At 40.0% G+C, this 25,168-nt stretch overlaps 1 protein-coding gene across 5 annotated transcripts in view; it reads right to left on the bottom strand.

Annotated features, from left to right (window-relative positions):
- The window catches only part of SNX24 (sorting nexin 24), a 157,327-nt gene that overhangs the window by 51,449 nt on the left and 80,710 nt on the right, over positions 1–25,168 (bottom strand). For all 5 annotated transcript variants that reach the window (XR_007134578.1, XR_007134577.1, XM_047778502.1 and 2 more), the window contains exon 3: positions 8,313–8,417. Coding sequence is in view for 3 of the 5 variants with exons in the window: in XM_047778502.1 (XP_047634458.1) it covers positions 8,313–8,417 (105 nt within the window). In the remaining 2 variants the exon portion in view is untranslated. The remainder of the gene's footprint in view (positions 1–8,312; positions 8,418–25,168) is intronic.

Here is a 25,168-nt window from a genome sequence, read left to right as displayed (position 1 = left end):
ACAGTAAAGATAAAAAGAAGATTCTAAATGAATCAGAGAAAACTGACAGATGACTTTCAAAAGGCAAGTAGTTCTAATTATGTGTTAGAATTGTTTTAAGTACAACACTTTATATTAAGAACTTGGATAATCTCATTTCACTAAAACAACATGGAACAGTATTCTTCCACTTATTGTGATGTTTGTGCACCAAGATTTATCTGATGAATGCTCTGCTTGACAAAAGGATATACAAAGGTGACTGGAAGGAAAGAGATAAAATAATTTTTTTTTAATTTCAATGATTTAGTCATTCTAATTGGTGTTTGTAAATCTAAAAATAAAAATATTTTGCAACTATGTGGTAAAGATATTAACCCTTATCTCTTCAAAAAAACTATTAACCATAGAAGTTTGGGATTTTAACAATGCATCTCCAAAGAAAAGAACCAGAAGCAGTGACACACTGGAACCTAATAGAGAGGTATTTAAAATCTGGAATCAGTAAGAGGGTTTACATTTCACATTCTGCAAAGTAGCTGAGGAGCAGTTAGGTGTACTGTTCAAAGGATGGTGCCTTTAAAAACCAGGAAAATAAGGACTAAGACTTTGGATTTGCTCTGTTGAAATTCCAATAAAAATCCTAATAAAGTTGTCCTTCTTATCTCTTTATTTGAATTTGTATAAATTATTCATAAGATACCTTGAAATCAGAAAAAACTAAGCATGGTCCACTAAATTCAGATGATAGACAGTGAGGATTGTTTTTCCTGAGAAACTGACAGTAAATGTGCTTAAAGAGATAAAACAGAGGTTTGAAAATGTAAGCAAAATAACACAAGGACTCTTAAAAATAAACAAACACGCAGGTAGATTAGAGGGGAAAAAAAAACAAACATGCAGAACTCCAGAAATAAAAAGTTATAATATTAAAATTCAAAGTCAGTGGGATGGACTTCTATTTCCAATAAGATGCAATAGTCATACTTTCCCCCCATTCTTCCTGCTAAGTACAACTAAAACCACTGGACACTGTATATAAAGCAAACATAAGAAAATTATGAAAGGTTGCAGGAAGAAAGGAGTCTTTCCAAGATGGAGGAATGACACAGTAATGAGTTTAATCTTTCCTGTGTTTTTATGTTGCTTCATATTTCTTGACTTGGAGCAGAAAAAGCCAGGAATCAGGAAATACCAACATAGACCAATAAAGCCCCAATAAAATCCTAGCAAAAGGACCGTAAAAGAGATAGTCTAACAAGATAGAAAACTTTTCGATATAAAACATCTCTACTCCAGCCAAACACCACAGAAGAAACTGTGGTCCCCTTCCACTCATGCCAGCAAAGGCCCTGTGGAAAGCCTAGACTTCCACCCTCATGAGGCAGGGAATGAAGCACAAAGAGCTGGGGTTGTAGCAGAGAAGGCCAAGAAAGGAACCAGGACTTTCATCCGCAGCAGCCAGCAATGTTCCCCACCTCCCACCCATACAGGATCAGTGGAGACTATGTGGGGAGCTAGAACTCCCATCCTCAGCAGTAATGAGAAGCACTCCTACTACCCAGCTGTCAATGATGCTAGGTGAGGAACCTGGCCTTCCACTTCACCTGGTAGAAACAAGGTTGAGCCCCCTGCACCTCACCTTCTCCTGACCAAACAGCATCAGAGAAAGCCGGATGAAATAGAAGCTTTAAATATGATTCAGCATCTTATAACATAATGCAAAAAAAGTGTAGGATTAAACCAGAATCACTCATCATACCATAAACCTGAGAGATCTCAACCTGAAATGACAGAGATAGGTTAAAATTGTCTGATGATTTTAAGGCAGACATGATAAAAACATTTCAAAGACTAATTATGAACACATTTTAAACAAAAGAAAAAAACCAGAGAACTTCAACAGAGAAAAATCTTTTTGCCTTAGCAAAAAAATAACTATAAAGAAGGATCAAATTGAGATTAAATAACTGAAAAATACAATAATATAAAGAAAAAGCTCAGTGAGAGGGTTCAAGAACAGAATGAAAGGAACAGAGCAAAGAATCAGTGGATAGAACAACAGAAATTATCTAACTTGACCAGTGGAGGGAAAAAATAAAAATAAATTAAAAATTAGAGCCTTGTGTAACTATAACAAAAATTTTAATATTCCTGTTTTTTGGCATCCTGGAAGAAGAGGAGAAGGAGAAAAGGGATGAAAAAGTACCCTAAGTAATAATGGCTCAAAACTTCCAAATGTGGCAAAAAAGATAAGCCTACAGATTCAAGAAGCTAGAAGAACTCCAAATAGGACAAAGTCAAAGAAATACACACAAAGGCACATCATAATTAAACTTCTGAAAACCAATGGCAAAAGTAAAACCTTGAAAATTGACATTTTATATTTATTTTTTGAGCATAAAATCTTTCCTTATTTTTTCCTTCCTTTAACATTTCTGGAGCACCTATTCTATGTCCAGAGTTGTTCGAATGCACGGACATTACTTGAATGGTAATACTGTTTCAGTAAACAAAATAAACAAATACCTTGCCCTCACCATGCTAGAGGTTGAGGTAGGTATAAAGACTATGAAAACAGCCATTTTAAAACAAAATTTTACATATAAAGCAAAAACAATTAACATGACAGTGGATTTTTTTTTTTCAATTAGAAATCATGGAGGCCAAAATGTGTCACAACATTTTCCTAGTGCTGGGGGAAACAAACAAAGAAAAAACTGAACTGTCAAACCACAATCCTATATCCACGGTGATCAGAACTTATTCTAAGATCCTTGTAACATTCAGGAGGAAACCAAAGGTAATAGGTAACCACTAAAAGCATAGACATATACTAACAGAGGGAGAAATGGGAAGAGAAAAAGGGAAAAAACATCTGCCACAACCCAAAGGCAGGCAAGAGGAAAACTCAGAAAAGAGGGACTAACAGAAAAACATGGATGGTTGAACTAAGAATTTTAACATACTTTTCTTCTTTCTTAAAGATCAAGCAGCCAAGTTACGATATGAGACTTGCTTTAAAAACTTCATCTGATTACATATAGTGCACTGCACTCAAGAATTAGAGAACACACATTTTCAATCACACATGGTCAAGTTTAACAGATGCTTCATGCACTACTGAAAAAGTTAAAAATACAAGACTCTTTGATCAGCACAGACTTCTGACCAAACAGAACATTATACTGCAAAGTATAATTTAAACATATAAATAAGGGGCAGCTAATCAGGTAAACAGGGTCTTCTGAAGACAGTACCTTATATCTACTATATAACAAACCAACCTGACCCTAGCTGTGGCACTGTTTTCTTCAAATGAACCTTTTTTTTAGGGATTAATATTAGCTTCAATTATCCTTAGTCATGGGTTTCTAAGAGCTATTCTGTTTAGCTTCTAAAATTCACTGTACATTTAATTACTTTTTATTCCTTATGAAAAAGATGAAAACTTAAACAACCGCTGTTCCTAAATATGTGACATAAGATGTGGGTGCCTTTCTCAGAAAGAAAAACTTCACATTATTGCAACAAATGACGCAAGTAATATATGCAAAATCCCTATGAAAAATCTTTGTCTAAAAATGATGCCAACTTGCAGTTTAATATTGTTACTGAAGACTGGAGAGGGACCTACCCATTAAAGCCGTCTCAAATAAAGAAATAAAGCCACAACTAAACATCAGTCTTGCCTACCATTTGTCTTTTCTTTCTGGAAGACTGAGGATTTCATCCCTGATCTACTGAAATGTTGCTGGGTATGTCTAGGCCTTAGAGGGTTTCTTTATTCATTGTGCTCTACCCTTGGAGAACCTTGTATATATAAGGGCTCATATTTCTACAGCTTGGGGAAGTTTTTTCAAGTGTTTTCCTTTTGCTTATTCTCGTCCCTACTTTTGTATTTTTCCTTCTTCTTTCTCTCTTGGACTCCAGAACATCAGACTTGAATTGTCTTCTGTGTCTCCTGTCCTTTGTCAACAGCTTTTGTCTCTGTACTCTATGGAACAGTTTCCCAACTAGAGAGAGCAACTCCCAAATGTTTTTAACTGGATCAAACAAGTAATTCTAAGAATTCTCAAGTGTCTTGTGATTGTTCCTTTTACAAAAGTAGCCTAGTGTCATCTTTGGATGTAATACCTTTGAGAAGCTCTCCAGATTTATTAAATAAATTTTTAAGATATATGTTGTGTTCTGAATGATCTCTTTCCTGAAGAGTCAATGTTTTCATTCACCTTGGTCTCTTTCTTCAATGCGTAGCAATCCTTGGTTATCAGATCTCACTGCAGAAAGCTACCTGGGTGGCTTCCCTCTGCTGGTAGGTCAGCAGGAGTGCTCACCACTGGCTTCCTTCCAAGGAGAAATTCAGTATGGGTGGAGCATGCAGTCTGGTGGGCTTTTCCTCGAGGTAAGGAAGTAGGGAAAGGGCTGTCACCTTAGGTCTTCTGAGGTCCTCATTAGAAGCTTTAGCTTTGCTCAGCCATTCTGTTTAGTATTTTGTCATATGGTTTTGTTTTCAAGAAAATCACCTTTTTTTTGTTTTATTTTTTGTTTGTTTATTTTTGTTTTTTTTAGGGCCGTACTTGTGGCACACGGAAGTTTCCAGGCTAGGGGTCGAATTGGAGCTGCAGCCACCACTGGTTTATACCATAGCCACAGCAACACCACATCTGAGCCACGTCTGCAACCTATACCACAGCTCTCGGCAATGCCAGATCTTTAACCCACTGAGGGATCAAACCTGCATCCTCATGGATGCTAGTCAGATTCATTTCCACTCAACCACAAGGGGATATCTCAAGAAAATAATCTTAAAACATTTTTGGCCTGGTCATAAGTATCAGGATGTATTCTGTGCAGAATAACTGGCCTGGGTACCTGTCCCATGTACACACCCCGAATCACCCACTTGTTTTCAGTTTCACTGCTCACCTTGGCCTCTGCTTCACCTCTGACCCTAAGCCAGGAGCTTTCCAGAATCACTGTGGGCAGGCTGCCTTCCACATCCACCATAGGCTCTCATGGCAGAGTTCAGGCTCTGCTTTTCACACTGTTGCATCCATTCACATGTTCCCAGAACATTCCCTCTTCCAGAAAGTTGCTAAAATCTTTTCTTCTCCTGGCCCATCCACTACCTAACTGTTGGGGTTCATTCTTTCTTCAGTTTTTAGATGTTTGTTTCAGTGGAGAATCAGGAAAAGTGTAAAGTTACCTCAAACTAGGAGATAAAACTATTGTATAAACCATGTAATAGTTGATGGGCAGATCAGTTTGGGAAACCCAAATTAATTTACTCTTAAGATTTTTGTTTCTAGGAGTTCCCACTGTGGTTCAGAGGCTTAGGGACCCGTTACAGTGTCCAGGAGGTTGCAGGTTCAATCCCTGGCTCTCCCTCGATGGTTAAGGATCTGGCATTGCCACAAGCCTATACTGGGAGTTAAGAAACTAAAGTTCCAGTCCTGTATCTTTAATTAATATACTTCAGGAAAGGAGGCAAGTTTCTTAACCCACTAGACCTGTTCTTCCATCTCTAAAATAAAAGAGCAGATTGGGCCAACTTAGAAAGTGTGGGATAAACCCATCCAGAGTCTCAGGTGCTTCCTGGACAAAAGGAGGAGTTTTCTTTGGCTGTTCTGGGAGTTAATCTGTCTGTTATGTGGGTGATAAACTGAGACTGGAGGGATGATCCTGAACTTAATTAAAGGACAGGAGACAAGCGGGATTAGATAAGGTTCCCCTGTGAACTTAAGATGCTATGGCTTGGGAATATTAATACTTTCTCAGGTTTACAGGCCTGAACAGGGCCATCCTATCTGCCTCGAGGTGAGATGGGTTAGCTGCAGGATGGTGCTTGCTGAGATGTGTTTGTGGCACTTACACTGAGGTTCAGGCTGGTACCAAGGGTGAGTGGGATTCTAACTGCAGTTATGTAGGTGAGTAGAAGGAAGAGCAAGAACTGTCTCACTTTCAAAGAGACTTAAACACCAAAAGCTAACAAAGAATGACACCTAAGCCAGGGTTTTCATTTCACTGGGGGCTGATCAAATATTCACACTCATCTTTGTAGCCTGCATTCAGCTCCCACTGCATGCAAGCAGAATCGGGGGGAAGAGGGAGAAGAAAAAGCTGCCTTGAACTTTGTCAGGACTTCACTTACAACAAACTGAATATTAAGTGCACAAGAGCAAACCAGCCTTCTCGGTCCTTCAACCAACTCTTTCAAGCCCTGTTTCTGAGAATAGAAAATTCTAAGCTCAATTTGAGGGGCACTGTAAACTCCTCTCTATGCCAGATGATTTTATCCCCATATTTATATCCAAAGTACAAACAACTTAAAATGTTTACACTAAGTAGTAATGGAAGTCATGTGTCAAATACAATGGTGGGGGGAGAGCAAAGCTTTCTGCAGAAGTAAAGCTTGAAGATACACAATATCCGTGGAAAATCTGGCTTACAAATTAGAATGCATTGCTTATCTATTCCATTTAATTATAGAGAACATGTATTTTTACCCTTTGCATACATCTAAAAAGTCTCATTTTTTTTGTTTTTTTGTTTGTTTTTGGTTTGGTTTTACTCTGCAGTGTAGCCCGAGGCTCTGGAAGTCTCATAGCTCCATGTACAGTCTCAAGGCACATGGCCACACACTGTCTTGTCATTTGTGGTCCCCATTTCCTTTAGTCTCCCGCTTGCAGGAAGAGGCAGTGAAGGACCAACCCATTCACCATGTCCCAAAGCAGAAGAACAAAAGCAGTGAAGAGAGCCCTTCTTTGCGATCCCTACAGCCTCTACATGTCAGCTCTCCTGCTAGAGCATGGCAACACCAGGGAAACTGCACGAGGCCAGGGACGGACCCTCGGCATCTTTCTCCTGGGGGAGAGTCCTGTGAGTTGACCTCCAAGTACAAACCGGTTGCAACAGCTTCTCCTCTGCTTCTAATTGCTAGTCATTCAGACACAACCAAAGAGAAAAGATGTGTAGAGGACATGGCATCCTGGCTTCATGCAGTCCATGGTTCCGCACCCAAACAGAACCCACTTAGGGTTAATGCTAAAGAGGGTTATGAAGACAGCAATGGGGAAACACAGTCATGGCTTAGATCTTGCCATCTAAGACATGTTGCCTTCTTTGGTGCAACAGGTCTTAGATGGAAAGAGCACCACGGTAAGCTTGTAACTCCAAGGTGATGTCTAGCTCTTCTCTTTTTGAGAGCCAAGATTCCCCAGCCCACTCCATCCACTCTGGCAATGTTCACCTTGATCATTCTCATGTGTCAGCCCCTCAAGTGGACTCAGGAGTCCTGGCTGAACACAGGGCTCCCTGACCCCCACCCTCCCCCCAGAACTTGCCTGGCAAGGTGCTCTTTGGATTAACACTGCCTAAGCTGACTATTCACCTGAGGACTCTCGCCCATTTTGTTTTAAAACTCAGAGAAGTTGACCAGTTCCCGTCATAGCGCAGCAGAAACTAACCCGACTACTATCCATGAGGACACAGGTTCGATCCCTGGCCCTACTCAGCGGGTTAAGGGTCCAGCATTGCCATGAGCTGCGGTAAGTAGGTCACAGATGTGGTTCAGATCTGACGCTGCTGTGACTGTGGCGTAGGCCAGCAGCTGTGGCTCCGATTTGACCTCTAGCCTGGGAACCTCCATGTGCCTTGGTTGTGGCCCTAAAAAGCTAAATAAATAAATAAATAAATAAATAAGACTCAAGAGAAGCTGACACCGCGCCACACTTTCCTTCTGCTTTTTCTTTCACTTGGTCGGGACTACTTTGTCTTAACCTTCCTTAGGTGGTTCTATTTACTCCTTTTAGCTGCAGAACAGGGCACCCTATACATTCTTTTAAAAGTATACATCCTAATTTTCAGAGAAGTTAGTACTTCATCAGAGGCAATTTTTATATACTCGTTCTCAGTTTGATTCCATAGATGTACTAGCCAGGCCCACTGAAAATGCAGTTCCTCTCATTATCTCCCCAACATCCAAGACCTGAAGGCTGGGAATGCTAAGAGGAAGCAAGAAATCTTAGAGGGGAAAACAAAAACCAAACTGTAATTTGTTAAGACTGAACAGAAAAATAGACCCGCTCTTTATCAGTTTTTACTTTTATGCTAAATTTTCACTTTCCCAATCCACATAACCAATTTTAAATAAAACCTGATTAAAGCCAAAAGAATGAACCAACAACCTGTTCATAATTTTATACTTTCTTTAAATCTAGAATGTTCGATTGCTTGATAAATTCTGCATCTCACTCACAAGTTCTGAGGAAAAAAATTGAGATATATGATTACTTGAGCTATGTTACATGGAGGATCTAAACACAGCTTACCTGTAGATATGTTTCCAAACCTTGTCGACGTTGTTCCAAGACTTTAGGGACCCAATTCCGAACATGTTTAGAAGGGATTTCTGGAGTTTTAATACATTTCTTGAGCTACAAAGATAGAAACAGAAAAAAAAAAAATAGAAAACGTCTTTCAATTATACAGACATTATTTGGGGGAAAAGCCAATAAAAGAAAGTGAGCCAGTGCTATCTCCAATAAAATGATAAAGAAAAATATATACACACTGAAATTTTGTCAAAAATTCTTCCTTCAGCTGTCCTACGTGTTAGGGTTTTAGGACAAGTGTTTTGTGTTTTGGTAGTTGTTGTTACTGCTAAACATTGTCTGGTATTTCAGATTGGAATTATTTTTTCTAAAAAATTACAAGTTCTGTAAATGAATTATAAAGAAAATATAGAAGGTTATAATTTCCCAAATCAATTAGTACAACAAAATTTTGGTTGGAAGGACTTTTCTAACCAAAAGTCTTTGTGTGTATGTTACACATAAAAAAGCAAAACAAAACACAGTTTTTTATAATCATTGTCTCTGGAAATGCCATATGAACTAGACTGCATCATATGGAGAATTTCTTTAAAATTCTATTTAAAAAAAAAAAAAAAAAGACCGATCCTTCCAACATTGCTAAGCATTAGGTCCAAATTCTGTTCATGAAAACAATAATGGTTCTCAGTCAAGGCTTTTTGGGCAGCAATTTCAAGGGGCCAAATAGATAAAGGAAAATTCTATTGGAAGTAAAATTAGAGCTGTCTGTCACAGGTGCATCCTACATGAAAATCTTAAATATGTGACTATGTCCTTACAGTGCCAGGGACTTGGCATATCTGATTAAATTAAGTATCTTACAAAGGAGAGTTTAGCCTAGATTATCCAGGAGGGCTTAATATAATCATAAAGATCCTTGTAAGAAGCAGGCAGGAGGACAGAGTTCCAGTTGTGGCTCAGTGGTTAACGAATCTGACTAGGAACCATGAGGTTGTGGGTTTGATCCCTGGCCTTGCTCAGTGGGTTAAGGACCCGGCGTTGCCAGGAGCTATGGTATAGGTCGCAGACATGGCTCAGATCTGGCATTGCTGTGGCTCTGGCGTAGGCCAGCGGCTACAGCTCTGATTAGACCCCTAGCCTGGGAACCTCCATATGCTGCAGTAGCAGCCCTAGAAAGAGACAAAAAAAAGGAAGGAGGCAGGAGGACCAGAGTCAGAGAAACTGAAAGATGCCACATGACTGGCTTGGATGATGGAGAAAGGACCATGAGCCCGGGTGAACTCTAGAAGCTAGAAAAGGAAAAGGAATGAATTATCTCCTACAGCTCACTGACTCCCTGATTTTAACCCAATGAAATTCAATTTGGATTTCTGACCTTGAGAGGTATAAGATAGTAAATTTGTGTTGTTTTAAACCACTGTGTTTGTGCTAATTTGTTACAGCAGCAATACACACAAAACTAACACACTGCATCTAAAATGGAATGACTTTGTTTGTTTTGGTTTTAGGTTTTTTCTGGCCTTGTCCACGGCATGCAGAAATTCCCAGGCCAGGGATTTAATCTGCACCACAGCAGTGGCAATGCTGGATCCTTAACCACTAGGCCACTAGGGAACTCCAAAAATGGAATGACTTTTAACGTTCTAATTAAAAACTTAGAAAACCTACTGAGGTTACTGAGGGTGCTCCTTTACTACACATGCCAAGAAATGGCATAATGATCTCTAAGAAAATGCACACAGTCAAACCCTAGCATCTAAAACTAATAAACAGTCTTCTCCTACATAAGCAAATATTCACCACTAACCATTCTAGGTTGAAATTTGCTGCACATCATGAAAAAGAAGAAGTCCTGTGCATTTCAAAGATCAGAACTTCTAGTTCAAGACATTAGGCTGAGCCTATCTTTGCCTCCACCCTCCATACCTAAAGTGCCACTAACACAGTGTGCAAGTGCAAGCTATCAATCTAAACCTATCCTCCTTGTCTTCCTCACCAATCCAACTCTTCAATTATTGGAAATAATACTGTATTTAGCTAAATTAGCTGAAAAAGCTATATCTCTCACACTCCCTTGCAAAAAGTAGAAGTCAAAGGTAATCAGAAATCACTGCAAAAAGCTTTCCATAAAAACTCATTTATTTTTAGCTCTTTTTGGCTGCACCTGCAGCATATGGAAGTTCCTGGGCCAGAGATGGGATCTGAACCATAGCCATGACCTACACCACAGCTGTAACAATGCTGGATCCTTAACCCACTGTGCCAGGCTGGGGACTGAACCCATGCCTCGGCAGTGACCCGAGCTGCTGCAGAGATAATGCCAGATCCTTAACCCACTGTGCCACAGCAGGAACTGCCATAAAAACTCTCTTAAAGTGGAGAAGACTCTTCAGGCTTGTATCTTCTGTCCTATTCCTCTTTCACTCCCCCTTCCTGCCTAGAATGTGACTATGACGGCTGGAGCTGCCAAGACCATTTGCCACCATAAGGCACCTCTGAGGATGAATGACAGATGCCCAGATGAGTGAACAGAAAAAAAAAGAGTCAGTGACTGTGCGCTTCCTAGAGTCGCCACAACGGTCTGGACTGCCCAACCCCAGACTTGTTTTCTAAGAGGGAAAAGAAAAACCCTCCTTCTTTTTTTTAGGTTACTGGTATTTGGACTTTCTGTTTCATATACCTAAATTTAATTCTGGTAAACATTAAAAAAAAAAAGAAAAGAAAAAGGCCAAAGGGAATAGGACATAGAACAATGAAGAGAACAAGGCAAGGAGGAAAGAGTAATTGCCCAGCAAGAGACTAACAGCTTTCCAAAAGAAAAGATACATGTACCCATGTGTTCATAGCATCACTATTCACAATAGACAAGACATGGAAACAACGTAAGTGTCCACTGACAGATGAATGAATTAAGAAGATGAAGTATATATACTCAGTGGACTACAACTCATCCATAAAAAGAACAAAATAATGCCATCTGCAGCAACATGGATAAAACTAAAGATGCTCATACTAAGTGAAGTAAGTCGGAAACAGAAAGCAAATACCATATGATATCACTTATGTCTGGAATCTAATATATGGCACAAATGAACCTTTCCACAGAAAAGAACCTCACAGACTTGGAGAACAGACATGTGATTGCCAAGGGGGAGGGAATGGGATAGACTGGAAATCTTGGGTTAATAGATGCAAACTGTTGCATTTGGAATGGATAAGCAATGAGATCATGCTGTACAGCACTGGGAACTATGTCTAGTCACTTGTGATGGAGCATGATGAAGGATAATGAGAGAATAGGAATGTATATATGTATGTGTGACTGGGTCACTTTGCTGGACAGTAGAAAAATGACGGAAAACCAACTCTAATGGAAAAAATAAAAATCACACACAAAAAAAAGACAGACAGGAGCCTGATGATGATGAAAACAGAAGAGGAAGCCCCAGCCAAGACCTCCTTGGGAAACAGACTGCAAAAGGCATGGATGCTAATTTTCTCAGCAGCCTGAGAGGCTCTATGCTCAGAACTGGGATAAAAGGAAGAGGCGACAATAGGAAGGATAGGACTATGCCCTAGCCTGTGCCAAAAACCAGAGATGACTAGTAGCCCAATGGATCACTGAAGAAACAAAACAGGAAATTAAAAAAAAAATACCTAGAGACAAATGACAATAAAAACACAATGATCCAAAGCCTATGGGATGCAGCAAAAGCAGTTCTAAGAGGGACGTTTATAGCAATACAGTGTTACCTCAGGAAACAAGAAAAACCTCAAATAAACAATGTAATCTTATACCTAAAGCAACTAGAGAAATTAAGAACAAAAAAAAAATTTAGTAGAAGGAAATAAAGCATACAAATCAGAGCAGAAGTAAATGAAATAGAGACAAAGAAAAAAAGATCAATGAAACTAAAAGCTGGTTCTTTGAAAAGATAAATAAAATAGATAAACCTTTAGCCAGATTCGTCAAGAAAAAAAGAGAGGGCTCAAATCAATAAAATTAGAATTGAAAAAGGAGAAGTTACAGATAACACCACAGAAATGCAAAGGGTCGTAAGAGACTACTACACGCACCAATATGCCAATGAAATGGACACATTCTTAGAAAGGTATAATCATCCAAGACTGAACCGGGAAGAAACAGAAAAAAATGAACAGACTAACCAGAAGTATGGAAATTGAAATTGTGATTTAAAAACTTCCAAAAACCAGAAGTCCAGGATCGGATGCCCTCATAGGCAAATGCTTTATTTTATTTTTTGTCTGTGCTCACATGCCAAATTCCTGGGCCAGGGATTGAACCCATGCCACAGCAACAACCTGAGCTGCTGTAGTGACAATTTGGGATCCTTAACCTGCTGTGCCGTAAGAAAACTCAATCACAGGCAATTCTATCAAACATTTAGAGAAGAGTTAACACCTATTCTTCGGAAACTCTCAAAAAAACTGCAGAGGAAGGAACACTCCCAAGCACATTTTATGAGGCCACCATCACTCTGATATGAAAAACAGACAAAGATATCACAAAAAAGGAAAATTACAGGACAATATCACTGATCAATATAGATGCAAAAATCCTCAACAAAATACTAGCAAACCAAACCCCAAAATAAATTAACAGGTCATATACCATGATCAAGGGGGATTTATCCCAGGGATACAAGGACTTTTCAATATCCACGACATTAATCAGTGTGATACACAAACTGAGAATACAAACCATATGATCATATAAATACATACAGAGAAAAGTTGTGACAGAATTCAACACCCATTTATGATAAAACCCTCCAGAAAGTGGGCATGGAGGGGAACCTACCTCAACATAATAAAGGCCATATCTGACAAACCCACAGCTAACATCATTCTCAATGGTGAAAAGCTGAAAGCATTTCATCTAAGATCAGGAATAAGACAAGGATGTCCACTCTGGCTATTTTTATTCAACATGGTTTTGGAAGTCCCTGCCATGGCAATCAGAGAAGAAAAAAGAAATAAAAGGAACCCAAACTGGAAAAGAAGTACTATATAGCACAGGGAACTATATACAATCTCTTGGGATAGACCATGGTGGAAAGTAATATTAATAAAAATATTTTAATTATTTTAATAGAAAATATTAATACAAATATTATTATTTTAATAAAATATTTTAAAATAGAATCTCTATCCATATATGTGTATGTATATATATATCATATATATCACTTTGTTGTACAGTAGAAATTGGCACATTGTAAATTAACTATACTTGAAAAAATTTACATTCAATAAAATTCACTATTTTAAGTGTCTAAAAATAAGATAATCAGCAAGACCTACTGTATACCACAAGGAACTCTACTCAATACTTTGTAATAATCTGTATGGGAAAAGAATCTGAAGAAGTATGGATATATGAAGTATATATGAAGTATGGATATTTGCTGTTCATTGTTAATCAACTATATTTCCTGGGCATATATCCAGACAAAACCCTAATTCAAAAAGATATATGCACCCCTATGTTCACTGCAGCACTATTCACAATAGCCAAAACATGGAAACAACCTAAATGTCCATCGACAGATGAATGGATTAAGAAGATATGGTACATATATACAATGGAATACCACTCAGCCATAAAAAAGAACAAAATAATGCCATCCACAGCAACATGGATGCAACTAGAGATTCTCATACTAAGAAAAGTCAGTCAGAAAGAGAGAGACAAATACCATATGACATCATTTACATGTGGAATCTAAAATATGGCACAAATGAACCTATCTACAAAACAGAAACAGACTCAGATGTGGAGAACAGACTTGTGGTTGCCAAGGGGGAGGGGGAGAAAGTAGGATGGACTAGGAGTTTGAGCTTAATAGATGCGAACTACTACATTTAGAATGGATAAGGAATGAAGTCTTACTGTATAGCACAGGGAACTATATCCAGTCTCTTGGGATAAAACATGATGGAAAATAATATGAGTAAAAGAATGTATATTTCTGTGTGTGTGTATGTATATAAATATATATATATATATATGAGACTGGGTCAGTTTGTTATACAGCAGAAATTGGCACAACATTGTCAATCAACTATACTTTAATAAAAACTATACTCCACCATAAAATAAAAATTACAAAAAATAAAAAATGCATAATATAAAATCATGGAAGTTTCTCGAATTGCAAAACAAATAAAATGAAAAGGTAGGTGAAAAAAACACATATAGGATTAAACTAGGAGATTTAATATGAAAGTAATCAGTCTTTCATAAAGAAAAAAAGATATTTTCAAAGAAAAAAATTTTCTATGACCTAAAAACACGTCTTCAGATTAAGAACTCACTAATTGCCAGATAATGAACAAAAAAGGACCCACACTTACTGACACTTATCTACTGAGATTTCAGAATATCAAGGGCTCCTGATAGTCTGAGTAGATAGGGAAAAACATTGGTTGGCCACAAAGGAAGCAGAACTGCACTGGCAACTTACATGTCATCAGCAACAGTGGATACTAGTAATTCAGTGCTTCAAAGATGTAATTTGACATGGATTTCTAGAACCAGCATACTATCAGTTAAGTGTGAGATGTTTACCTCCCAAGCCTTTTTTTTTTTTTTTTTGGTCTTTTTGGCATTTCTAAGGCCACTCACGCAGCATATAGAGGTTCCCAGGCTAGGGGTCGAATCGGAGCTATAGCCACCGGCCTACACCAGAGCCACAGCAATGCGGGATCCGAACTGCGTCTGCAACCTACACCATAGCTCACGGCAGTGCCAGATCGCTAACCCACTGAGCAAGGGCAGGGATCGAACCCGCAACCTCATGGTTCCTAGTCGGATTCGTTAACCACTGACCCACGATGGGAACTCCCCAAGCCTTTTTTTATACAAATTCCAGAAAACTGAGACATTAAAGCAAAGAAGAGGAAAAATAGGTATCAGGACACCTACCCCCAAGGGAATCCAAGGGCAGCTGAGCACAGCAGGCCTGGAGAACTATCAGCCTAGGCTAGAGCCAGAGGTTAGATGGTTTGAGAAGGGACCCTTGAGGAAGAAGGTGGAGTCCATGCAGCAGAGAGTATGGAGGAGAAGGATAAATTCAGGATTCGTTAAAGTACATTATTTTTTATCTATCAGAAAAAGAGTAAGTTCCAGAGAAAACAAAGAGCCCCTGGAGAAGGTCACGGAACAAAAGACACTAAGCCTCTCCTCTGTATTAGAGACACTCCTACCCTCATGGGACTTGCACCCTGCACACCCAGGAAGACAACAAACAGTGAACAAGTTACTAAAACGGGATGAGGGCAGATAGTAACAGGTAATGTGTGTTGGGGAGCAGCTGGGACAGGGACTGTGAGAAGTGAGAATGTTGGAAAAGCCACCTGAATCAGTCGAGTAAGGAGAAGGAATGTCACTACAGAGACAGAGCAATGGAAAAGGAGGGCCTAGGCTCGTGTTCAAAATCCAGCAAGGAGGAGACAGTTCAGAGAGATGGCAGCACCAGACATTGTAGGGCCCTGGAGGCCACGGTAGGAATTTGCCTATCGTTTGGCATGAGAAGCAAACAGAATGTCTTAAGCAAGGCAATGACCTCATATAATTTTCACTTTAAAGAGCTCATGCTAGATTCTACGAATAAGATGGACTATATGGGGGCGGAATCAAAGCAGCGAGACCAGTCAGAAGCTCCTGCAGAAGTTCGGGCAAGAGGTGATTTGGACTATGGTCTTGGCAGTGGAAGTGGGGAGAGGCTGAAGGTCGTAGGAGTCCATGAAAAGGAGAGGTGATGAGAATGACTCCAAGACCTTCACTGTTTTAGGTTTCTGACCTCACCTAGCGGCCTCCTGTTTACGGAGAGGTAGCAGAATGCCAAGTTTAGAGTAGACGGCAGAGAACACCAGTTATCGCCACAAAGCCACTGTCCCTTTCCTCTACAGAACAGGACTCCTGATTTTCAGCTGAGCACATGGCCACCCAGAACAAAGAACACATTTCCCAACCTCTCTTGAAGGTACATGTAGCTATGTGGCTCAATTCTGGACAAAGGCAGGTAAACACACATGTATGTGCCACTTGCAGGAAGGGTCTTAAAGGGAGGGACTGTTCCTTCTTTCTTTCCTTTTCCCTCCTGGCTGAACTGCCCATGTAACAGGCCTGCAGTAGTCACCTTGTACCATGAGCTGGAAGCCTTCTATTGGCAACGGAAAAGCCACAAAAGCCTGGGTCCCCGAGGACCACACCAGCCTTAGACATTTATGTGAATGAGAAATAAAGATGCACTTGTTAAGGTCATCGTTATTTTATTTTCGAGTCACTTGCAGTAAAATCAAATACCACATGAGTGGGGATGTGGCTGATACTGCAAGGTACCTATCCAATATTCACTCTCTCCTTCTTCTTACAAAAACAAAACAAAAAAACGCCAATATCATTCGGAGGGCCAACATGCAATGCCTGGAGGGGCAGCAGCTATGTTGTAACCAGAGGGTGAAAGTCACATGCTAAGGTAAAGGCAGTGAAGCAGAAAGATAAAAGCAGCTTGGAACATGGATATTACAGAACTGCTACATCAGCTTGGACTACCTGCCTTCAGTTTTCCTGCACTGTGAGAATGATTAAACTCTTACTTATTTAAAAAACCTAGTCAAGTTTCTGTGATATCCAAAGAAAATCCTGCCATAAAGGAATCAACTGTTCCATTTTGGTGATTTCAACTCAGAGAGGCCCAATAGGCATCCAAGTGGAGATAACGTTGCAGGCAGCTGGATAGAAGTCTATAAACAGGCAGTGAGAATATCTAAGTGAGAACCATAGAGCGAGATGACATGAGAGCGGGGATTCAGTACAGGAGGAGGGAAAGGGCTGAGATGGCAGAATTCCAAGGTAGCTCTCAAGATCTTTCCTCCCGCTGTACACACCCATAAAATCCTTCCCTTGGGTCCAGACAGACCTGTGAATGTGCTGAGAGAGTCACTCCTTTGACTGTTGCACTACGTGACAGATGATGAGACAGTCACTCTCTTGATCAGGTTAAACTGTGAGACCCAATCCTAGCAGACTGCTGGCTTTGAAGCAGTGAGCTGAATGTTAGGACAAATACACATGGCTAGGACCTGAGGGTGACATCTAGAGGCTGAGAGCTACTCCTGGCTGACAGTAAAAAAGGACCTCCGTTCTACAAATGAAAGGAAGTGAATTCCACCCCATCAGGGCATGATAGTGTGGAGAAGACTCCAAGCCTCAGATGAGATCACAGCCTTGGCAACACCTGGATTTCAGCCCGTGAGACCCTGAGCAGATGCCAGCTGACCTGTACCCTGACTCCTGACCCACGGAAACTCTGAAGTAACAAGCTAGTATTGTTAAAGCCACTAAATGTGTGACAGTCTGTTCTTCTGCAGTAATAAACTAAAACAAAGGCCATGATCTAAGCCATCCAACTCTGAGGGGCAGGAAAGAAAGGCCAGGAGAGCAGTGAGGAGTCAGTGAAATATTAAGTTGAGCCAGGGAAGTGTTTCTAGAAGGGGCATGGTCAGGTTTCACAGAACGATATTGCAAAGTCAAACACGCTGGGTAAAGAGAGATCAGGAAGCAGGAAGGCAGAGGCTCCTCTTTCCAGGAATTATACTGAGAGAAGAAAGAGCACAGGGATGAATATGGGAGGGCAGCATGGGGTCAAAGGTGGGTTCTACTTTATGCAAAGGGAAATATTCTAACACATTCATTTATTGATGACATTGATTCAGTATTGGGGGGGGAGAGAGGAGTCATTTATGATTATCTGTAAGGGAATAAAAACATACCTCATCTCTACACTATTTGAGGTATTTCTCAAACAAGAACAAAACCAAACATGTTAATTATTCTGTGGTCATAAGCTAATAAAGGCTTCCCCTTAAAGAACCTTCCTTTAACTCTACTGAACAGCAATACGTCTTACATTTCAGAATAGAAAATCAACTCCATTATCTGTCTCTCTCTAGCTCTCCTCTTAAAAAAAAAAAAAAAAAACCCAAATCTTGAAGATATAGTACTGAAAAGATTTTTTCCTCTTTATTTCTGTCAGGAGGACTGAGGAAGCCAGTCATCACAGCTGCTGGACTCGGTGACAGCGTCTGTAGGTGAGTAATGAATCGCTTTAGATGAGGAGAGACAAACCCGAGACAATGTGTTTCCAGTAGGGCTCAGCTGCTCACAAGATAAATACTCCTCTGCCACCCTGTCCGATGATTAACTGTCCCGGCCAGGCTGCTTCTGGCCAAACGGCCCTTCTGATCCCTGCTGAGAGCGACCAGATTCCAGGATACCAGGCACAATCCCCAGGGCCCGGCGTGGCCATTCTCCTCCCTTCTGCTACCATTAGAGGAGTTTACACAGAACTTCCTCCATCAAGACCTGCTGCACATACTCTGGTGAGAGTAACCATGTTTCCCCAAAAAGAACGAAAATACTTCTCGGGAGCACGTGCATAAAAAGATGAAAAAGGAGGTCCCGTTGTGGGAACTAAACATCATTGTCATAGAGTAAACAGAAATCGTTACGTTTCCCTGGGATGTGCAGAAGAGTGCCAGTGTCTTGATACATTGATCAGAAAATAAAATGTGGAGTCCCCATTGTGGCTCAACAAACCCAACTGGCATCCATGAGGATGCGGATTCGATCCCTGGCCTCGCTCAGTGGGTTAAGAACCCGGCATTGCCATGAGCTCTGGCGTAGGTTGCAGGCATAGCTCAGATCCCACGTTGCTGTGGCTGTGGTGTAGGCTGGCAGCTGTAGCTCTGATTTGACCCCTAGCCTGGGAACATCCATGTGCTGCAGGTGCAGCCATAAAAAGAAAAAAGGAAAAAAAAAGATGAAAAAGTTCAGGAAAGCCGTGGTGGGCACCTGGGTAATAGCCCATCTTTGACCCCATATTGTCATCCTACACCCTCAGGGCTCCCTCTGGAGACACTTCACCAGGTGCTATGCTTCTGGTTTAACCCCAAATGATAGGTTTTTTGGTTCTTCTGAAATGTAGACTTTAAGTTAAATATGAGAGTAAGATATTTTCCTCCAGTCAAAAGTAGGCCATAACAAGAACTCTTCACTTAGGGGGAGTTCCCATTGTGGTGCAGCAGAAACAAAACTGACTAGAATCCATGAGGATGTGGGTTAGATCCCTGGCTTCACTTAATGGGTTAAGGATCTGCCATTGCTGTGAGCTGTGGTGTAGGCTGCAGATGCAGCTCAGATCCTGCGTTGCTGTGGCTGTGGTGTAGGTCGGTGGCTACAGCTCCGACTGGACCCCTAGCCTGGGAACTTCCATAAGCTGCTGGTGCAGACTTAAAGAGCAAAAAAAAAAAAAAAACACACACACAAAAAAACTGTTCACTTAAGAATGAACCAGCATCTTATTTCCTGGAGGCTTGCTGACTAAAAGGCTGGCTGGTGCTGACAGGAAACAGCTGGGGAGGCATACAAACCGCACTCAGCAGTTTGCCAGGCAGCGAAGTCTTCCTCTGTACACTGGGGATGTGGGCCTAGGAGGTGAAGTTGCTTTCGAGGACTTCCACTGACAGTGAGAGTTCCTTAGCTGCAGTGAATGCAGCCTATGTTTTGGGAAGTGCATGGAGAAAGCTCTTACCCTGTCACAGCCTGGGCCTGAGCTATAAGAAGAGCATCCTCTGACTTTTTTTTTAAGGATACAAGAGCAACCAGAGGAGAACAGGATGGGGATCTGTATTGGTTTCAGGGTGATGGTAGAGTTTTCCTGCCTGGAACTAGCAGAGCCATCAAACAGGGGCAAGTATAATAGGGGGTTAGATTTTCAATGAATTTAACTCTCACAAGGCAAACTATTCTTATTCCTCCAGTTATTCATACATACACCTACTGTTCTCCACATAGCCCATTGCCAAATACTTATTTAATGCCTAATATATGCCCAACATTCAGAGACAGTGAAGAAGATACAAAGTATATGACGTGGTTCCTACTTTTATTTATTTTCTTCCTTCTAGTGCAGGTTAAGGTGTACAGCATAATGATTTCACTTACATACATCAGGAAATGATTACCACAGTAAGTTTAGTGACCATTCAACTCATGACACAAAATTAAAGAAACAGAAAATTTTTTTTTCCTTGTGATGAGAACTGTTAGGATTTACTCTCTTTCCTATATAACATACAGCAGTGTTTATATTTAGCATGTTACATCCTTATTAGATTCTGAGTACTTATTTATCTTACAACTGCAAGTTTTTAATCTCTTGACTAAAACCTTCATTCAATCCTACCTCTCCCTACCCCGCACCACTGGTAACCACAAATCTAATCTCTTTTTCTATGAGTTTGTTTGTTTGTTTTTGAAGTATGATTGACCTATGACACTATGTTAGTTCCTGATGATATATCACACACACAGGAACTTGAAATTTCTATACATTTCAAAATGATCACCAGGATATGTCTAGCTAAGGACATGGTCCCTAGTTTTTAAAAATGCATATTCTACTCACAAGCTCTTGCACAGCCAAGAAAACCACTAAAAAAAAAAAACCAAAAAGACAACCTATGAAATGGGAGAAAATAGTTTCAAACAATGCAACTGACAAGGATTTAATCTCTAAAATATACAACTCAACAGCAAAAAACCCAACAAACCAATTGAAAAATGGGCAGAAGATTTGAAAAGACATTTCGCCAAAGAAGACATATGGATGGCCAACAGGCACATGAAAAAATGCTCAGCATCACTAATTATTAGGGAAATGCAAATCAAAACTACTATGAGGTACCATCTCATGCCAGTCAGAATGGCCATCATTAATAAGTCAACAAATAAGAAATGTTAGAGAGGGTGTGGAGAAAAGGGAGCCCTCCTACACTGCTGGTGAGAATGTAAACTGCTGCAACCACTGTGGAAAACAGTATGGAGGTACCTTGGAAAACTAAATATAGAACTACCATATGACCCAGCAATCCCACTTCAGTCTTGGGAATATATCCAGACAAAACTTTCATTGAAAAAGATACATGTACTTGTATGTTCATTGCAGCACTACTAACAACAGCCAAGACATGGAAACAACATAAATGTCCATCGACACATGAATGAATTAAGAAGATGGGGTATATATACACAGTGGAATACTACTCAACCATAAAAAAGAACAAAATAATGCCATTTGCAGCCACATGAATTGAACTAGAGACTCTCTTACTAAGTGAAGTAAGTCAGAAAGAGAAAGACAAAAACCATATGATATCACTTATATTCGGAATCTAATATATGGCAGGAATGAAACTTTCCACAGAAAAGAAACTCAGAGACTTGGAGAACAGATTTGTGGTTGCCAAGGGGGAGGAGGAGGAAGTGGGATGGACTGCGAGTCTGGGGTTAATAGATGCAGACTATTGCATTTGGAGTGGGAAAGCAATGAGATCCTGCTGCATAGCACAGGGAACTATATTTGGTCACTAGTGATGGAACGTGATGGAGGATAACATGAGAAAAAGAATGAATGACTGGGTCACTTTGCTGTACAGTAGAAACTGACAGAACACTAAATCAACTATAACAGAAAAATAAAAATCATATTAAAATAAATAAATAAAAATGCATATTCTAATTCGACAAAACTTAGGGATATCTAAGAGTTAATTGTATCTTAGATGTTTTTAAGTAGAAATCTCTCCTCTAAATGGAAAAGAAGGTTCCAGAACAAAGAGATTTGGGAATAAAAGAAACTCACATGGAAGAACTTGAAATGTTTCAGTTTTGTTTGAATAGATGAGCCCACAGGAGGAAGGACACTGAGCATGGAAAAGACAGTGAGGCAGTGTTTTTCATACACTGGGGTGACAGGGAAGACTGGCTTGGCTGTTACTAACAATTTCTTAGGAGAAGCAGTGAGAAATAAAGCCATCCTGCAAAAGGGTTTGTGGTAGACAGAGTCACAGTCCTCCCAAAATGTCCACATCCTCATCCTTGAAATATGTTAAAGCATTACCTCACAGGCATGAGTAAATCACGTATCCTGAGATGGGAAAAGGATCCTGGATTACCCAGGTAGCCCCGCGGCAATGCCAAGGAGGACGCAAAAGTGCCCAAGTCAGAGAGAGGAGATGTGAGAACCGGAGATGTGATGATGGGGGCAGATGTCAGAGTGATGTGGCTGCTGGCTTTCAAGACAGGAGGCGGCCAAGAGCCAGGACAGTGGCCACCTCTATAAGCTAGAAAAGGCCAGGAAACTGATTCTCTCCTAGAGCCCCCAGAAGGAACGCAGAGGAAGGTAACAAATGTGAGTTGTCTTAAGCCACACGTGTGATACTGTGTCACAACAGAAAACTAACGCACAATTTAAGACGATTGTTCTTGAGAGTCCATGGCTATGATCCGGTAGACAAGACAGACCCAAAAAATGTAGATGAAAATAGTGCTCTAAGAAAACTGTCTGCACCAGAAAATGAATAAGAAGACAAAGATCATAAAAGTTAAGGAAATACTTAGATGAAATAGCAAGACTATGGACCCAGACGGCAGAAATTTTGCATATTAGAGAAATGTGAAAGAATGAAAAGGCTTGCTGACACACTGGAAATGAAAGATAAGAGACAGGCAGGAAACACTTCCAAGGTAGCAAAACTTGTGGCTTCAGTGTGTGTGATGGGGGTGGGGGGTGGAGAAGGTGAGGAGAGTTGTGTTTAAGAGATGCCTTTAAAATTATAATGACACAACAGGCATTCTCAAGCTTCAACAGGAGTTAAGATCACCTGAGATGCTGGTTTAACATGTAGATTACAGGGCTCCATCACAAAGATCCTGAATCAGCAAGCCTGGTGGTACCCAGGAACCTGCACTTTAATAAACACTGTTTGGATTCAGGTCATCCAAAGTTCACACCCTAAAAATTACCAATCTAGAAAAAAATTAAAAGAAAGTGCAATCAAATACTTTCAGAGCTCTGGGAGAAAAACTAATCTTACACAAAATCTGCAAGAGTGAAAACTGACATATTTGAGATCATAAAAATGTGAAACCTTTATAAATCAAAATGGATACCTTACCCAAAATTTAAAAAAAAAGTCTTTGATGAAAAGTAGTTTCATCAAATGGCTAAAATTTTGTTAATAGGCCATGCAAAATAATGAGCAAAACTGACTGAGACCCAAGCAGAATTCCAAAGAAAGAACTACAATTATGAACAAACTTAAGAAATACCAATTTAAAAGAGAAGTAAGGCAAGAGTTCCCATAAGAAGGATTGGCAGTCTCTTGGGAGTGTTGGGATGCAGGTTTGATCCTCGGCCTGGCACAGTAGCTTAAGGATTTGCATTGTCACAACTGTGGCTTAGGTCACAACTGCAGCTGGGATGTGATCCCTGGCCCGAGAACTCTGTATGCCACAGGGCAGCCAAAAAAAAAAAAAAAAAAGGAGAAACAAGGCAATATACAATATACATAGCTTGCTAAATAAATATCTTTTGGAGTAGGGGGGTAATATTCAAAGTTGATGAGATACTTTCACATTTGCTGGTTGGATTACAAACCTGCTATAACATTCTTGGAAAACAAGTAATTTGGCAATATATACCTGGAGCTGTACCAGTATCCATATTCTGACAGAGAATGGTTTGTGTGTCATCTAGCTTAAAGGAAACAGTTTTGAAAACAGAAATAAAAATTATATGGAATGAAAGCTCTCAGTTATCAGAAGCTGACCATGCGATGCATAAAACAATCCCATGAACTTCCCATTCTCGCTGTTCCCAAAATAAAAATGGGAAACCTGAGGCATGCAAAGACCACATAACTTGCTCCAAAGATTTAAGAGGTAAAGGCAGGCTCAGGAACATGCTGAGCTCAGAGCTTCCACTCTTAACTTCTACATCATCATTATCAGCATGAGGCAACCCAGTGAGCACAGAATTTGTTTCCTTTTAAAATGCAAGAAAAGGGAGTTCCTTTCATGGCAGAGTGGAAATGAATCCAACGAGGAACCATAAGTTTGAGGGTTCAATCCCTGGCCATGCTCAGTGGGTTGAGGATCTGGCATTGCCATGAGCTGTGGCGTAGGTCGAAGACGCGGCCAGGATCTGGTGTTGCTATGGCTATGGCGTAGGCCGGTAGCTGTAGCTCCAGTTCGACTCCTAGCCTGGGAATCTCCATATGCAGTGGGTGGGGCCCTAAAAAGCAAAAAATAAAAAAGTAAATAAATAAAATGCCAGAAAAGAAAAGAAGGAAAATAGCAACTGTATTAGCACAGTAGAAATATACATGGATAATAATGAGTTATTTCTCCTGTCCCCAAACATGATAATCTAAAAAACTAAGCGTACTTGAGGGGAGGAAAAATAAAGCATACGCAGGGGAAAAAAACCAACTCCTGAATTTTTTCAAAAATTAAAAAGAAACCCTAAGAAAAGTACAGATGATTAGAATACTGTTATCATACTTGAATATCAAAAATTATAAAAGCTTGGGAGTATTAATAATCATAAAATCTTTGTACAGACAACCAGATAACTGCCCAATGGGTAGTGGGTTTAGTTTCTGCCTCAAGAAGAAAGAGCCTGACAGTCAGCCAGGAGGCATTTTTATGTGTTTGTGGTACAGGGAGGTGTGCCATGCATTTATCATTTTAAAGGTGCTAAGTGTTTGTTAATAGTTCATGTATTATTTTACAATTAACTCAGGGACACTGGCTAAACGCTTTTAACAAGTGAAAAATACAGTGTAAAGTGTAAGAGAAATCAGGACACTGGGCACCAGAGCAAACTACAACCACTACAGAAATAGTTGAATATTCAAAAAAATGAAATGAGACTAGACTGAACCACATTTAAATGCAACAACTTTTTTTTATGTAAAAA

The sequence above is a fragment of the Phacochoerus africanus genome, chromosome 4 (assembly GCF_016906955.1).
Source record: "Phacochoerus africanus isolate WHEZ1 chromosome 4, ROS_Pafr_v1, whole genome shotgun sequence".
Taxonomy (NCBI): Eukaryota; Metazoa; Chordata; class Mammalia; order Artiodactyla; family Suidae; genus Phacochoerus; species Phacochoerus africanus.
The sequence above is the reverse complement of the archived record's forward strand: the minus strand, read 5'-3'. Positions and strand labels throughout refer to the sequence as shown.